Source organism: Nipponia nippon, unplaced genomic scaffold (genome assembly GCF_047370975.1).
Source record: "Nipponia nippon isolate SJK-2023a ecotype South Korea unplaced genomic scaffold, ASM4737097v1 scaffold_2, whole genome shotgun sequence".
In the NCBI taxonomy this organism is placed as follows: Eukaryota; Metazoa; Chordata; class Aves; order Pelecaniformes; family Threskiornithidae; genus Nipponia; species Nipponia nippon.
Genome location: NW_028262336.1, coordinates 75,804,879 through 75,821,471, shown reverse-complemented (window position 1 = coordinate 75,821,471; position 16,593 = coordinate 75,804,879). Strand labels below are relative to the sequence as shown.

The window sequence follows — 16,593 nt, the reverse complement described above, 5'->3', positions numbered from 1 at the left end:
TCAATCACACTTTCACCAGTCTGGACGTTGCTTACTGTCTTAGTTCCACCTTTCATCTAATTAATCTGTTCTGATGATACAGCCCCTTGTAAAGGAAATTCTGCAACATTCAGAAATCTGATTTGCTCATAAAATAACTGACACAATTTCGGTTTGATCATTTTGTACTTTGAATGTGTCTTGTCAAACGAGTCTTAGATGGTGTCTTGACTCTGAATGATGCATCAAATTAGCATTAAATCACTGCTTGCTGTGTCTGTACTCACAGGTTCTGCAGCTTGACGTGAAGTGTGCAGTATCTGCCTTTAAAAATGCAGGAAGCTCAGTTCATATCTTTACTCTAGAGTTCATTCCTGAAGGAGACAATTTGGCTAAAGCTTTGAATCTCTTTTTGCATTACTTATTTCAGCTTCATAGCTATAGTAAACTGCAGATCAACTTAGAATTATTATTGTGGGACCTAACAAGATTCTAGCACTAGCACACGTGCCAAAGTCTTATTATTATATGATTACCAATTTTTTAAACTGTTTAACAGAATTTTATGTTAATAGTAATAATAGTTTCAAATTATTATAGGAACTTAAACTCTTCATTGCATGGTATTTCCAGTTTCTTGCACCAGAAGCTTATCTTAAGTATCACTTGAAAGAAGAGGACACTGCAGGTGCTTAATCTGATGTTTTCTTAGATATTTTAGATATCAGTACATTAAGATTGTCTCAACTGAATTTGTCACCAGATTATGTATAAGTAGTCATTTAAGTGTGACACATTTATAGGTCATAATAAGGAAACGATGAAGCAAGGACTTTGGTAATGTGATATGTGAATCATGCTAGTTAATTGTAGCCCAAATAAAGCTTTACCTAGAAGCCTGCAGGTTTGATTCATTTTAGATCGTATTTGGCCAAACCTAAGGAGAACAGAGTCTTGAATTCTTGCATGGAGCTCATGGTCATCCCCGGAGCTTCCTATATTTTAGAGTGCTATAAAAAATGAAAATCAATAATTCAATAATCAATAAATGATCAATAATAATTCAATTATAAATTTTAAACCCAGAAATCAATAAAAGCTATGTACTCCAGCAGCTTGTGCAGCTGAATTTTATTTCTGGCAGTATTTATGGATGAGTAACTTCAGGTGTGTAAGTCATTTCATAGAGCTTAGTGGAACTTTCAGGCACAGAAATTATTGCAGAATTATCATCATCATAATTTCAGAAGTTTACTTTGAACGTTGTGGGTAGCTTTTCATATTTTAGGAAGTAAGGTTAACCTGAGGTAATTACTTTACGAGTTGTCAGATTATAGTGAATTATGAAATGACAACAAGGAGTAGCCTGGATGGCTGTTTTATGGCTTGTTTTTAATAGTTTTTGTGTAAAGTTTTAGAACTTTGTCATGAGACTATGCAGTATTAATTTTGGATGATAACTCCATTAAGACACAATTTTAGCTTTAGATACTTTGTTTGTAACCATATTGTGAGAAGGCTAAACCTACTGAGCCATGCTATGCTGTTTTTAAAAAGCATGCTGTCCAAGTGGAAGGAGATTGAGAGTATTCCTTAAGTGATGTTAAAAGAACAAGAACACAAGCAGTAATCTGGTTCTCCCTTTAGGACATTAATCTTTTAACAGCAGTATCAGCTAAAATTGGAATTGATAATTCAATCACTCAGGAAGTGAATTTGCGTTTGGCAGAAAACGGTTGGAAACATCTGCAACAAGTGCTCAAAACTCTTGTGCTGAATGGATGTAGAAAATAGCCATAAAGTTTCAGAGAACATTCATTAAACGCAGTACTCCTTAAGTAATTTGTGAACTCCACCAAATTAATTACACTGCTTAGAAGTCACCTCAAAAGACAGACTTTTTTCTTTAGAAAAATGTACACAAGGAAAAACTTTAACAAAATGCTTTTTTATTTTCTATTTAATGGAAGATGTGCAGGATTTGCTTTTTTTCCTTTTTTACACATAGCTTTTAGTGAAGCTAATAGCACCTGCACTATAATGTTCCTCATTATAAACCTATAAATCTCTTTCAAAGCCATAAAATGCTGTGAAAGCTATTAACCAGTAGTATATTTTATTTATTAGGCTCATGAATCCCTAATCTGTAATTTAGAAAAGCGCCGACTCAGTGAAGAGGTTATTTACTGGTGGGTGTGTATATTTTGTATATGTCTTTTTCATAAACCATTCTGACTTGTTTTATTGATGACTGAGTCTTAGCTTTTACAGAACACAATTTGTTGCTTTATCTCGTAAACCCACTATAAGAAGACCAATCTTGATAGTTTTTGTCACAGAAGCAGTCAAACTTCACACCAATTTTTCTGAGAATGGCTTTCAACAGTTTCACAAGGAGAAAGTATATTTTTTTCATGCCGTGCATTTAATTACATGTGTAGTTTTGTGCAAATGTTCATCATTTGTACATACTGTTTCCAGACGGATTGTTCAAATCACCACCCAAGAGCAAAGTTCCATCTCCTGGTATCTCCTTATTGCCCATAAACCAAACCAGGAAGGACAGACTACACAGGCTGACATTCAAGAAATGTGACACAGTTCTGCAGTAACCTAAAGTCACATAGGAATAGAAGGGCCGGTCCTGTGACAGTCAGTGGAGACCTTCCTTTAGATGCTTTACACAGTACCAGATAATTCAGGTGTTTTTTCTTTTTTTTACCTCCCCCTCCCCCCCCCCCCCAGTAATTACAGACATGACCTTTACTTGCCAAGGAGACAGATACTCTGGAAAGACTGGAAAAGACAATTTAAAGTTGTTCACACATATAGTTTACTAGATGTATTCCTTAACTGAAACTTGACAGTCATCTTTTATAACTGTATTTGTGATATACAAGGAAAATAAAATATATATGACCTCCTTTTAATAGTCAATGAAGATAGTGGTAAGGAAAAGCATAATGTGAGTTTTATTAGGATATTTTCTATTAAAAATAATTTTAATGCCAGTAAAAGTCAATAATGTTGACTGAAAATATCATTACTAGAATTTAGCAATTACTAGTAACTCGTATTTAAAGCAAAACTTCAGGGGTATTGCCTCGTACTATTTTTTCCTCTTTTCAAGTTTTTTGCCAAGGTAACAAAAGAAATGTATTCCAGGCAAAAGACTTGAGGCGTGCATTAGTCCAACACAGCACCAGAAAGTACTGTAACATATTTACTACTGCTGCTGTTGGGCCCAGAGTTGAACTATATAATTCATCTAGGAAAAAAAAAACCCAAAATATTACTCTTTCCTAAATACACATGATTCATATTGTAATTATGTGTATGTTGACCTAGCTCTTATTTTCCAGATTTATTCTTGCTGTTTGCAGATATTTCTGTAGGTAACCTTAGTCGTTCCCTGTTATGGGTGTAAATGATCCTTGCTTTAGCTCAGAAAGCACGTCTGCTTTGGGACAGGGACAGCAGCACAGTGCACAGCGCCCCCCTTGGTGGTGAGGGCGCCAGGGCTCCCTCTAAGGACAGTCTTGCAGTAGGAGAGGGGAGGGAGGGCAGGAAAGCAAGGAAAATTCACACTGTCTAACCTGAGGCACCCAGGGAAGGTGATAGACACTTCCACAGGGAATGAGAAATCAATCCTTAGATTTAGACCTTCAGAGATAGTAACAAGACCTGGAGACATTATAGATGCATCTGCAATGCAGACTTGCAATTTTTTTCTGAGTTTTACAGTTGCTGTTTTTCTACAGTTTTTGGGGTAAGGTGGGGAAAGTAATTTGAAGTTTGTACAGACATGCCCAGAGATTTCTTTACATTTTTACTTGTCATTACTGTGATGCATCTTACTGTGGTTCCATCCAGGCAGCAGAGGCCAGGGAATGCCTTATTCTAAGTAGTTTCTGAGAGAAGGAACCAAGAGAGAAATGTATTCAAGGGGCTCTGAATTTAGACAGATGCCTTAGAGTCTTCATTATACTAAAGAGAATAAGCACAAACAACTATGATAGTCTGCCTACGTTCTTCCCGGCTCCATCTGCTATAGATCTGCAGAGAGTTTCCCCCATGAGACAAGTACTCTCTTTGGATGATACCTGTCCATATTTTATCACCTGAAGTGCACAGAGTAAATCGGACTAAAGAGTGCCTTGTCTTCTTATAGGAAATAGCCTGTTTAGCCATAATGAAGAAGAATTATCAAGCTTCTTCAAGGAAAATACAGTGCTTATCAGACTCAGGATATGATGTTCTTTCAATAAATAAGTAAAAAAAAAAGGTTGGTTGTTGTTTCAGGTTTTTTTTTTTCCAAAAGTCTGGGCTGCAAGGTAACCACAAGTTAATCAGAGGTGACTGCTGTAAGCAGCCAGTCAAAAGCTGTGATTGTACTGGACAAGTGTACCAAAAAGGCATATTGAGATGGTAACAGTAATTCTCTAAAGGACTGATAGAACCTGTCTAGCTTATTACTGTATCCTTCTATGTTTGAATGCTCTGATTAAGTCTATAAAAGTGCACAGAAGCCTTTTATTTTTGCGGTCAAAAACGTCCATTCAAAAATACGGTTACATAAAGAGAAGACTTAAGACATACATAGGGTTTTCCTTTCAAACTGATCTTTAATCATAAAGGTCAAACCTTTAACATTAAAACACTTGAAGGGCAAGAAACTCCGTTACATTCAGTTATTGATTTTGAAGACCCTGACCCTTGCCAAGTATCACAGGCCATAGAGGGCATTGACAAAAGTACAGTAATAAAAAGAGAGAAAAAACTTGTTCAGTCTTTTTTGTGTCTAAATCCAATAAAAAAAAAAAAAAAAAAGGAAAAAACCCACACAAACAAAAAAACCCACTGTGTAGGACTAACAATAGATTCAGATCTCAGGCACTATTGGGAATAGTGGAAATCTGCAATTGTTGTGGCTAAGCTACTATCCTCTTCTCTAAAAAGCTTTCATCTTCCTTTTGGCAGTGATTACTGTGGCTGGCTGATATTATGGAAGCATAATTTCTGTTAATTAGAGTGAGCTAAAAGTTTTCAGAGCAAACAGTGTTCTGTTAGAAAATATTGACTTAAAGAAATATCATGATATTGTAAGCAGGTTTTTCTGTTAGACTGCAGGGCTGCCTGTGTTCCCAAGCGTGCAGCATCAGCAGTGCAGGGCACACCTGCGCTGTATCCTCCTTCAAGCCAGGAGACCTCTTAAAGTCAAGGACAATGTCATGCCTACTCTGCTAGGCTCTCTGAAACCAGAATCCTTTGACCTCTGAAGTACCCTACTCTAATTAATTGTTAGAATCCTAGAACCATTTAGATTGGAAAAGACCTTCAAGATCATCAAGTGCAACTGTTAACCTAACACTGCCAAGTCCACCACTGAACTATGTCCCTAAGTGCCGCGTCTACCTATCTTTTAAATACCTTCAGGGATGGAGACTCAACTGCTTCCCTGGGCAGCCTGTTCCAGTGCTTGATAACCCTTCCAGTGAAGAAATTTTTCCTAATATCCCATTTAAACCTCCCCTGGCACAACTTGAGGCCATTTCCTCTTCTCCTGTCACTTGTTACCTGGGAAAAGAGAACAACCCCCACCTGCTACAGGTAGTTGTAGAGAGCAATAAGGTCTCACCTCAGCCTCCTCTTCTCCAGGCTAAACAACCCCAGCTCCCTCAGCCGCTCCTCATCAGACTTGTGCTCTAGACCCTTCACCAGCTTCTTTGCCCTCCTCTGGACACACTCCAGCACCTCGATGTCCTTCTTGTAGTGAGGGGCCCAAAACTGAACACAGTACTCGAGGTGCGGCCTCACCAGTGCCGAGTACAGGGGCACTATCACCTCCCTGGTCCTGCTGGCCACGCTATTCCTGACACAAGCCAGGATGCCATTGGCCCTCTTGGCCACCTGAGCACACTGCTGGCTCATGTTCAGCCAGCTGTCAACCAACACCCCCAGGTCCTTTTCAGCCAGATAGCTCTCCAGCCACTCCTCCCCCAGCCTGTAGCGTTGCATGGGGTTGTTGTGACCCAAGTGCAGGACCTGGCACTTGGCCTTGTTGAACCTCATACAGTTGGCCTCGGCCTATTGATCCAGCCTGTCCAGGTCCCTCTGTAGACCCTTTCTACCCTCGAGCAGATCAATAATCCTGCCTGTCAGGATCTTTGAAAAAAGGGCTAAGGAATGAGTTCAGGCACTGGACCCAAAATTGTGAGGTCCTCCCCTGGCTCTTTTTGACTGGTTCAACTACTTTGCTCGCAGATTCATTGCGTACAGAGGGAATTTGCCCTAAGAAACCACATGGATCAATTGCTGGCCCATTTTTATCTAGGGGTATAGCTATAGTCTCTGGATGCACAGGGAAGGGTACAGAAACCTGACAACTTGACCTGAACCAGAAGCTATCTCCTGTCATATAAAACATGGAAACTTCAAAGGTTTTCAAAACTGACAAGCTCTGAGAAAGCCTTGGGTCTGTAACAGGAAAGAAATCACATAGTCTAGGCTCAGGAAGCCTTCAAGACTTCCCAACTTCTGCTGAAGAGTGACAGCACTGTTTTCTGAACCGCCTTCAGTCCAAACACCTCCAGGCTTCTAGGCACGCACACCAGCTGCCTCCCTCTTCAGAGGGATGCCTGTGAGTCCAGCTTGCCTGAAAGATGGGAGCACCTGGACACCCCAGCCCAGGCTTTTAGAGACCTGACGGCTGGTTATTGAAACTGGGAATCTGATAGCAGCAATGAACAAAGGATTTCAAGAATGTCAGTCTGCATTGCTGAATCCTGAGATTCCTGAGGAAATATCATTTATTGAAAATGTTTCAGAATTTCCTGCTTATTTCATCAAAAGTTTGCCTATCTATGGTGTTAATAATAGAATGTCTAGTCTCATGTTATAGTTGACAATATCCACAGAGAACCTTTAGATTTATATTGATAGTTAGAAGCCTTGTAATTCAGAATATTTTTATTCATACTTTAATGCATGAGTTTTTTTCAGTTCAGTGAAGCTGTATTTGTCACATAAGTGAATCAAAACAGTCTAAAAATAGTCAAAGAAAGTCAATAGAAAAAGTCTTGCATAAGAGAACTTTCCATTGGCACAATCTCGTTGGAAATCTATACCCATACGTCTTCCTCCTGTGTCAGCTTGTGTCCCTTATCACTGAAGGAGAATCGTTTCAGCAGTGTGAATTTTGGTAGGAGTGGGCAGAAAAAGGTCCGAGTTCCTAAATTGCGTAAGATTTACTGTGGGAAGTCACAGAACATTCCCTTGTGCACCTTTAGGAAAGAACTAAATGCTTATTTCTGTAGTTCTGAGGCCCCCTCACCTGAAGGAGGCGCCACTGGCAACGAGCAACTTCCAGAAAAAAGGCACCCCCTTGCTGTGGTGTCTTCTCCCACTTGGCCCATCAGGAGGAGCAGCTGGGGAAGTTTTTCCCCTAATCCCTGGGATTCAGCTCTCTCCAAGTCATTGCAGAATATGTACAACTGCAGAACATGTACAAGAGTACAAAGCAATCATTTTCTGGTTACTGCACATGATAGATAACTAGGACTAATGAGCTATGAGGGTAAGCAACAGTATGATTGCCATCAATGGTAAAACATCTGATAATTCTGGTGGTCATCAGTCAGGGTGGGAATGGGCTGATCTTCCTTGTTGCTGGGTTGCCAACCTCCAGTTCATCACTTTTTTCCCATGGGGTTTTATACCTTCCCATGTCAGTAGTTTTCCTCTTGAATCCTTCAACTCCCACAATCCTGTCCGTGGTTTAGCTTCCAGTGCCTTGCTTGGCTTCTATATGGACTTTCTCACACTGCAACAGCAATTGGATCTGTAAAACCGAGCCAGGGATGCAGAAACTTGCACCAAACTTGGTTCACAGACCATGGAACTCCTGCATGGGGGTAACTGGACAGTATTTTTTCCATGTTTTGGACTCTTTTGCATTGAGTGATTTCTCTGTCCATTTTACTTAGGGCCATATTCTTAGCATGCTTCTCAGGGAAAAAAAGGGAAGGGTTTTTTTGTCTCCTATAAAGTCAAAGCCACACAAACTTGGAGAAAGTGCTTTGCCTTTTGCCTTACTTGTGTCACAGTAAGGTTAATACTTAGGAGCTGGTAGGGGCAGTTTGTTCTTGATTGTGGTTGGTTCCAAACAGAAATCTGGCCCTGAAATTTCTTGGGTAGACCTTGAGCCAGTACGATAACAGGACTCTGAAGTGTAGCCTCCCTTTTTGTACCCTCTTTTCCTTAAGCGACTAGGAAAAAGATTAGGGTGAAGAGTATCTCAATAAAGAGCTTATGGCAGAAGCACCAAAATCTTACCACTGGCATACCCATTACAGCCTCTGACTTAAGACCAACACGACCTATATGGTGGTTGTCTTTGTGAACTGTTTCTATGAGGGGCATTGCAGGAAAGTGTGTCATTATCAATCAGAAGGCGGGAGGGTAGGTGCAGCTGTGTAATGGTGGCATGAAAAGGTGTCCTTGGACTGACAGCAGCCATATGAATAACAGAGGAGCACTGCGATTAAGGACTTCTAAACAGTTGTTGCTAAGTTTAGTATTTTAGAAACATGGATTTAATACATGACAATACAGTGATCAGCAAGGGATCTGCACGGCTTTAAAATATGCTTGACAGTGCAATTAAATGGCACTACTGTAGCTCACGCAGCTTTAACTTTTGCTGCATGTATATTAGTAATGGTGTAACTATCTTAAGGACTTGTTTTGGCAGTACAGCATACCCAGTTAGCCTCAGGTAACTAACTCCACTCTGTCCTACTGTGATTGTATTTCTGTGGGTACATGAACTAAGTGGTGTAAATCTGTCTCTGACATATCATGTGCTGCAATCGTATCTTTGGATTTCAGTTTTATGTGACGAATGTTGATTAAAATCTTTATAAATGCATGAATGTGTACAATCTCATCCTGTTATCTTAATAATGAAATTGTTCCGAGAGCAGCTGAAATACGAAACCTGCTTGCACTGTGTTTTATGGTCATGGTAAAGCAATGTGCTGCTTGTATTCTACTTCTCACGATAATGCTATATAAGATATTTCTGCTATTATAGTAGGGGACATAATAAACAGCAAAAATCAGTTGGGGGGAGGGGAAGTTGGCTGCTGTTCCCAGGTGGAAAAATGCTCTGAAATCAGAAAATTGCAGCCATGTAGCCAGCGAGATGATGAAAGTATACAGTGCTGAATCACAGCCTTGCCGTTTGCTTTCCACAAGGCACTGAGCACAACGCCAGTAATACACACCCCAAGAGGTAACTAAAGATTCTTCTCACAAACTGCGCTATCAAAAACCAATTGTCTGACTGTGTATGCTTGGAAAATAAAATGAACCTCAGTGTTAGAGTAGTGGTACTGCTTCTAGTAGTTTAGTTAGGAAGACTCTGGGGACTTCAGCTCTTTCTTTAGCATCTGTATAGTCCTAGTCTGAACAGGTTTGCCTTGGCCTCCGCTTCTGTAACTTATTACTGAGGGCTTCCCAAGGACAACAGGGTCAGGGCTTCTTGTAAATGAATGTTCCCTGTGGGACCCGTAATGAAGAGACTGTTAACTAATTATCAGTCTGTTTGGAAGGCATTCATTTTTTAATTGACCTCAAAGCACTCAAGGAACAAAAGGAATCTGAGCAAAGATGATTTGGGTCCAACGCAAACAAATGAGTCATTTTCTTTCATGGGGTAGTTGCACAGGTTTATTGGAGTCCACTGGACATACAAGTTTTTCAAGTTCAATATTCTGTTGATTAAAATTAGGAGAGCTGTGTCTGACGACATGATAATGTATGTTACAGACAGCTTTCCCTCCCTTCCTTCAGCTGTTGTTTTCTGTGCAAATACTGCTTCTGTCATCACTTGTCAGGCCATTACAATGGAATTAATTTAAAATGTAATCTGTTTGCTTTTAGTTTGAGTAGGAAAGTTAAATTCTGCGACTTGAATGTCAGGTGCAATTTTACAGAGGCTGCTTGCAGGGCTGTTATACCCCACAGAGAAGATAATTACAAAGTCAGAAGGAGCCTTAGGACGCTTTGGTTAGGGAACAGGTTTTGTCCACCAAAATGATATTTTAATTTTCATTATTTGAATATTGGCTGAAGTGATGAAACTCATGTTTCTAATTTAGTTTTAACTGCTAAATAAGTCAATACAGAAAACATGATACTGCTGTTTGTTTTGTTTTTTCTTAAGTTAAAGATGATTGTGAGTCAAATTCTTCTACAGCACTGTTTTCTCTTTGCATATGAGTGACAGAGGGGTATAAGTGTATTGGAGGACAATAGTTTTCTATAATAGGAAATTAATAATGTGATCATGAAGAGTTCTTCCACGCTCCTGATTTCACCAGTAGAGCACTTAAATTGGAAACTTCAAAAAGCAGGTGTTCAGAAACATCATCACAAATACAGAAAAAGATCCAAATCGTGAAACAGTGGGCAAGGGATAAATCTGAATGAGGTTTTTGTTTTAACTCTATTCATCATATTTGGAAAATAATTTAAAATAATATTTTAAAATGATTTTTAAAAATACAGAAAAATGAGGTGGAAAATGTTAATTTAGAAACAAAACTCCATCTATTCCAGTCCTTTATAATTCTGAGAGGCAGGAGGCTCTGAAGTGCCTAATTGCAGAACCACAGAACAGCCGAGGTTGGAAGGGACCCTGACAGATTGCCTTGTGCAAGGCACTGTGGGAAAGGGAGCCTAGATGGTATTAACTAGCACCCTGTCTAATCACACCTTGAAAACCTCCAGCAATGGGGACTCCACCACATCCCCAGGGAGGTTGTTCCAGCAATTGATTGTTCTCACTGTAAAAAATTTCTTTCTTATGTCGGCATGAAACCTCTCCTGGTGCAACGTGTACCTGTTGCCCCTTGTCTTCTCCATGTGCTCCTTGTGACGAGAGAGCCTCTGTCCTCTGTAGCTGCCCTTTAAGTACTGGAATACTGTGATGAGGTCCCCCCGAGCCTTCTCTCCTTCAGGAGGAAAAGACCTAACTCCTTCAGTCTTTCCTCATGGGCAGTTTCTCCAACCCTTTGATCATCTTCATGGTCCTCCTTTGGACCCTCTCCTTGTGGAAGATGTCCACATCTTCCTTGAATTATGGGGACCAGAACAGGACACAGTACTCCAGGTGCAGCCTGACAAGCACTGAGTAAAGCAGGATGATCACGTCCCTACCTCTGGAGTAATGCCCCTGCGGATGCAGCCCAGGATCTGATTTGCCTTTGCTGCTGCTGCGGTGCAGTCCTGACTCATGTTCAGCTTGCTGTCCACCAGGAGCCCAGGTCCTGTTCTGCAAGGCTGCTCCCCAGCCATGCAGATCCTAGCCTGTGCTGGCCTCTTTGATTATTCTGTCCCAGGTGCAGGACTTTGCACTTGTCTTTGTTAAACTTCATCCTGTTAATAAATTACATTGCCTTCTCCAAAAATGGCTGAATATGAGCAGGTCTGAGGCAGGTATTTCTGATTTTAAAGAACATGGTTAATGGCAAAGCCCAGTCACATTAGTCTAATCTGCAGGATGAAGGATGCAGAGCTATCTTCTCTTCCTTTAGGCTCTGTTGATGCATACAGGGTGACCAAGTTTGAAAGCCCTCCTTGATTTTACCCCTTTTATTTATTAACATTTATTCATTGCTGGATTTATGAAGTAGTGTGGTGACTGTGTGTTTCTACTCTCACCAGGCATACAGTTAGTCCTACCATTCTGTCAACAGAACAATACCACTTTTTTTTTAACTTATTATTAGGATGAAACTATAAAATATTGACTGCCTCAGAAAGAATTGTTTCTGAAATTGTTAAACTTGCAACATGAGCCACAACAAATTCTGGCTGATGTAACATATTTTGTGTGATCATGCTTCCAGTTCTAATAATGTAACCATCAGGTGTTCAGGAGATCTGGCAGTGAAATTGTTAAGGGTAATGTTATATTCCATAGGGTCTACTGCTCCTTCAGATTGTATATCTTCTGCAAGTAGTTACCACACTCAGATCAGTTCTGGCATTTTGATACACAGTGGAAGCCTTTATTCAGCTTGAGAGTTGTAAGTTGCAATTTTTTAAAGACTCTTGTGAGGTTTGTAGTATGTTACGGGGACACCAAACTGCAATATATCTGAATATAAAACAAGTGCTTTATAAATTGTTTTGTCACACTTCAAAGCAACATGCTAGCAGGATTGCCAAATTCAACTGCAAAACTTGCCGATTTGGATCATGTGAAGGCAGGTGTGAGATTACAGCTCTAATAAAACTGAAACTGAATACTGGTAGCTGAATTTCTAGTAGGCAGTTGACTTGATTTATATAACATAAGCCACATGAGGAGAGATATGTAGGTCAGCATCTTCACCTGGAAACAGTGGTTACAAGAGTTGTGGTAGGTTGCTGGGAACTGCTGAGTTAACACTTGTTTAGTCTGGCAAAATGCTGGTGCAGCGTAACTACATTCTGTCAAACTTGCCTGGGGAGACACCATTTGCAACAAGGAAAAACTAGGCCGTTATATCCAATGCCACTTGTGCCGTAGAAATCTGTGCTAAAATTAGCATAAGAACGTAGACCATATGGAGTTTCCCAGGGCAAGAATTGGTACATTAGCTGTGAGCGCGTTTTCAGCCTGCAAAATACTTAAGGTGTGCAAATACACAAATCAGTGATTAAACTCCTTTTGGAGTAATAGAACAATATATTACAAAATGCAAATCGTAAATGATCCTGTTCAGGGAAATAGAAGCAGCACAATCAAATATAGCCTGCAGAGTTATTTCCAATCCAAGCAGTCTGTTATATCACAAATTTGCACAAAAAAAAAAAAAAAAGCAAAAAAAATCCAAAATAAAGTACACACCCCTTAATTAAATAAAAGAAGTCTCCGCTTTTTTTGTCCAAGGAGTGAACTAATGACCTGGCAACTCTAACAGGAGTTGGAGGTTTAATAAGAACAAACACAAAATGGTAATTGCTGCTTTAAAAAAGGAAATTAAGATGAAGCATACAGAAATGACTGTTTGTGAGAGAGTTTCCATTCACCATTCCCAGGAAAGGGCCCAAGGTTTTGTCCAAGTTGTGAGCCTTTGGAGACTGCGTGGTCAGTACAAACATGCTAGGGCTTATGAGCCACAATTTCTAAAGACTTCATCTTTGCAAAGTATACGTGAACCTCTTAGGGCTACAAACACTCCATTGGCACTGAGCAATGGAAAATGCTTTTGCTTTACCTATAATCTGACCTGACCCTCCAGTGCAGAAAACAGGAGGAGGAAAAAAACCTTGAAGCAGAATATGAAGAGTAACACAATATTTACATTATTATTTTTTTCTACCAAGATGCATTCAGTATATGGCAGAGGAGGAGAGAAGAACTAGAAATGTTGTTTTAAAAAAGCTGATTATAGTTTAGCAAAGTTTTTCTGATGAAGGTGGGTGGTTAGTATAGATGATTTAGGAAGATACACCGTCAGGAGAGGAAAGCAATGAGGTGGTGTACAAGTTGTGAGTGCGAGTTTCATATTTCAGCAGTCAAGAGCCTCATGAATCAATGACGATCCAGTGAATTAAAAAGAAGAAACTTAATGAAAATATGCGTATAAGAAATAAGTGCAGCAGGAATTCGAATGAGTCTGTAGCAGCCAAGGTGGAAAGTCATTTTTGTAGTAAAGAGAAAGTAAGACCATAAATAAATAAGCATGGGAAAAATGCATAAAAAATGACTGCTATACTGAGTTCAATATGCTTTAATTTGTTAAAATACATAGCATAACATAATGTCTTAAAAATCTAGACCCGTGGCTGTTACTCACTGAGCACAGTGCTTTGCTGGTTAGCACTAGTTCAGCTGATAATCTGGCAATTCTGAAAAACAGAGCCAGACAGAAGAGAAAAAAAACTTGAAATGAACAGAGGTAATAAAACTGAATTTTATAAAAATTTTTGACTGCAACAGCACTAGAGGACATTATCATTACAGAAAGCATAAACTACCACTGTGGCTGGAACTGGGATAGTAGGTCTACCCAGTGCTTTCCAATGACCAAAAACCCCTGGGTTTATCGAGGAAGGGGTTTACAGACGTTATGGATAGGGTATATTTTTTTATTTAATCAAGTACACAGCACTGCTTCTAATGACACAGTATTTCAGCTTTCCTTGTCTTTCTGACATCTAATAAAAACTCAGAACATTACTGTTACTAAAATAATTCTTATGGTGTCTTATTATGGTACCTCCGCAGTCACATGTTACCTGGTGAATAGTCTCAGTTTAATGTGACAGTGATGCAGAGGGTAAGGCAACCATTATTTTGCCACTATCATTTATGTTTGACAGCAGCTGGCTCACCAGTCCCTGTATGTGTAGTTTATGGCTGAGATGCGTGATTTGGAGAATGGAGAGGATTTATTGTGTTGGGATGGTGTAGTAGACATGGGAAACAATCCTTAAAATATTTTGATGGTCATGAGGTATCTCTTTTTCCAGGTTTATACGATGTTTTATATCATGGTGCTTTTGGACATGACTGGGACTTGTAGGTAGTACTGCCGAACAGTAACTGGTAATAATGAAATGATCCTTCCTGAAGATGTATAGCTGTGAGCTTTTAAAAAGTCTTGAGACTGCTAAAAGAAATCTCATGGCATTACAGTTCATATATTATGAACTCTTGCAGAAAAAACAAATTAAGACAGGGCGATGGTTCAGGATTGAGGTATGACTAAATTTCAAATTAAAAGACTTCATTCAAAAACTGAAATAAAAATTGGAATAAGGTGAGGGCAGACTCAAGACAATGTTTATCCTAAGCATGTGCAAACCTCTTTTTGATGCTGTTTTCAAAATGATGCAGCAGCTAAATGTATTATACCCCTGGGAAGCATAAACCTTAGGGCCTGATTCTCCTCACTACATAATATAAGAATGGTGAAAAGTAGCCTTAAAGTAGGTATAAGTTGCATTTAAATCTTCTTTATGGCTCAGCAGTGGTAGAAAGGAGCCTTAATATAAATGAGAATCAGGTCCCCAGTATTTATTTAACCCTTGGGCTTTGTATATCATTTTATTTGTACCTTTAAGAGATTTGCAGAGGGATTTTTAATCAGGATTCGGCGTACAGAAAGCTAAATGTTTTCATTGCCTTACAAGTAACTTTAATCATAGAGGCAGATCATTCTTTTTATTTCTCAAGAGGGAATGGTAGAATTTCCTGCCTTTGTACAAACCGAGCTAAATATTTCTGACACCCATAGTACAGTGTCAATTGGAAATTCACATTTCATGTAATAACAGACCATTTTAATTTCATGAGCTAAAGAATTGGTTTCCACTTACAAATTGTACCGAAGAAAGCAATATTGTCAGAAGAACTGGCACAGTGCTTCAAGAGATAAATCTATTGAATTAAATAAGAGGCTTTCATTACCTTTTACATAGCATTTTCTGTATAACATAAGCATTAATTAAACTCTTCATTGCTTTCTCCTATTCAGCAGAGCACTTGCTCAGTCTGACAAGAAATGCTGCGCAAGAAAACATGTGGCACCCAAACACAGTCATTAAGATACACTTAGTCAAGCAGAAGCGAAGGAAGGGTACAAGGGGAGAATGCCTTGGTGCATTTGGGCAAGTGGGACCTATCTACAGAAATACATAATTTCTGTTTTTCAGGTTTTGACAGCTCCAGTGGCTTGTAACAGGTCATCTCACTAGGTATCATCTCAGTCCAGGCATTTTGAATACAAGCAGAAAGCAAGCAATTGTCTTTGAATTTTTAAGTATATGTCTGTTTATGAGGAAGGCTTCTTCAGCATGAGGAATCACTTTGGCATGAGACAGTTCTACATTTTGAAGTATCAAAATGACTCTGCAAAATGTGTCTCCCCTCCTGTGTGAGGAATGCCCAACTATGGAAAAGCTGTTGATACAGATTCAAAGTGTTCCCCGTCAAGTAGATAAGCCTTAAAAGAGTTCTTTGGGTAGTCCACTTTCCTTTAACTGAAGAGACATCATGTATATTTGGTTCTGACACATTTCTATCTGTATTCAAATATTTCTAATTCCTTTTTTCTTGTGATTCCAGGGGAACATTTGAGAATCTGCCCTCAGGAATATACATGTTGCACCTCAGAAATGGAAGACAAGTTAAGCCAACAGAGCAAACTGGAGTTTGAAAACTTGGTGGAGGAGACAAGTCACTTTGTACGCACCACTTTTGTATCTCGGCACAAGAAGTTTGACGGTAGGCTGGATATAATTTACTTATTTTCAAGGTTATGGGATTTAAAAGTCAATTATCCATAATAAATTCCAATGTTCTTTTCTTTACAATTAGATATCACATTTGCAGTTGTCAGTTTGGCTAAGATAAGGGTTAACTTACAGCTGGTATGCTTATCAGCCTTGTGAGTATTGCCTTTAATTACAATGACATCAAGAATCGGACTGCTAAGCGCCTACAGGCTTGGCTAATGTTGAAAAAAGAGATTAGATATGCATAGAGAGGTTTATAATTTTTGTCTGCTAGTTTCAAATGCAAAATTTAGGTTTGCAGTTATGTTCACTTTTGCA

The 16,593-nt window shown here is 39.3% G+C and overlaps 1 protein-coding gene across 2 annotated transcripts in view; it reads left to right on the top strand.

Moving 5' to 3' along the window:
* The window catches only part of GPC6 (glypican 6), a 773,103-nt gene that overhangs the window by 219,002 nt on the left and 537,508 nt on the right, over positions 1-16,593 (top strand). For both annotated transcript variants that reach the window (XM_087757955.1, XM_087757954.1), the window contains exon 2: positions 16,106-16,264. In XM_087757955.1, coding sequence (XP_087614081.1) covers positions 16,106-16,264 — 159 coding nt within the window. The remainder of the gene's footprint in view (positions 1-16,105; positions 16,265-16,593) is intronic.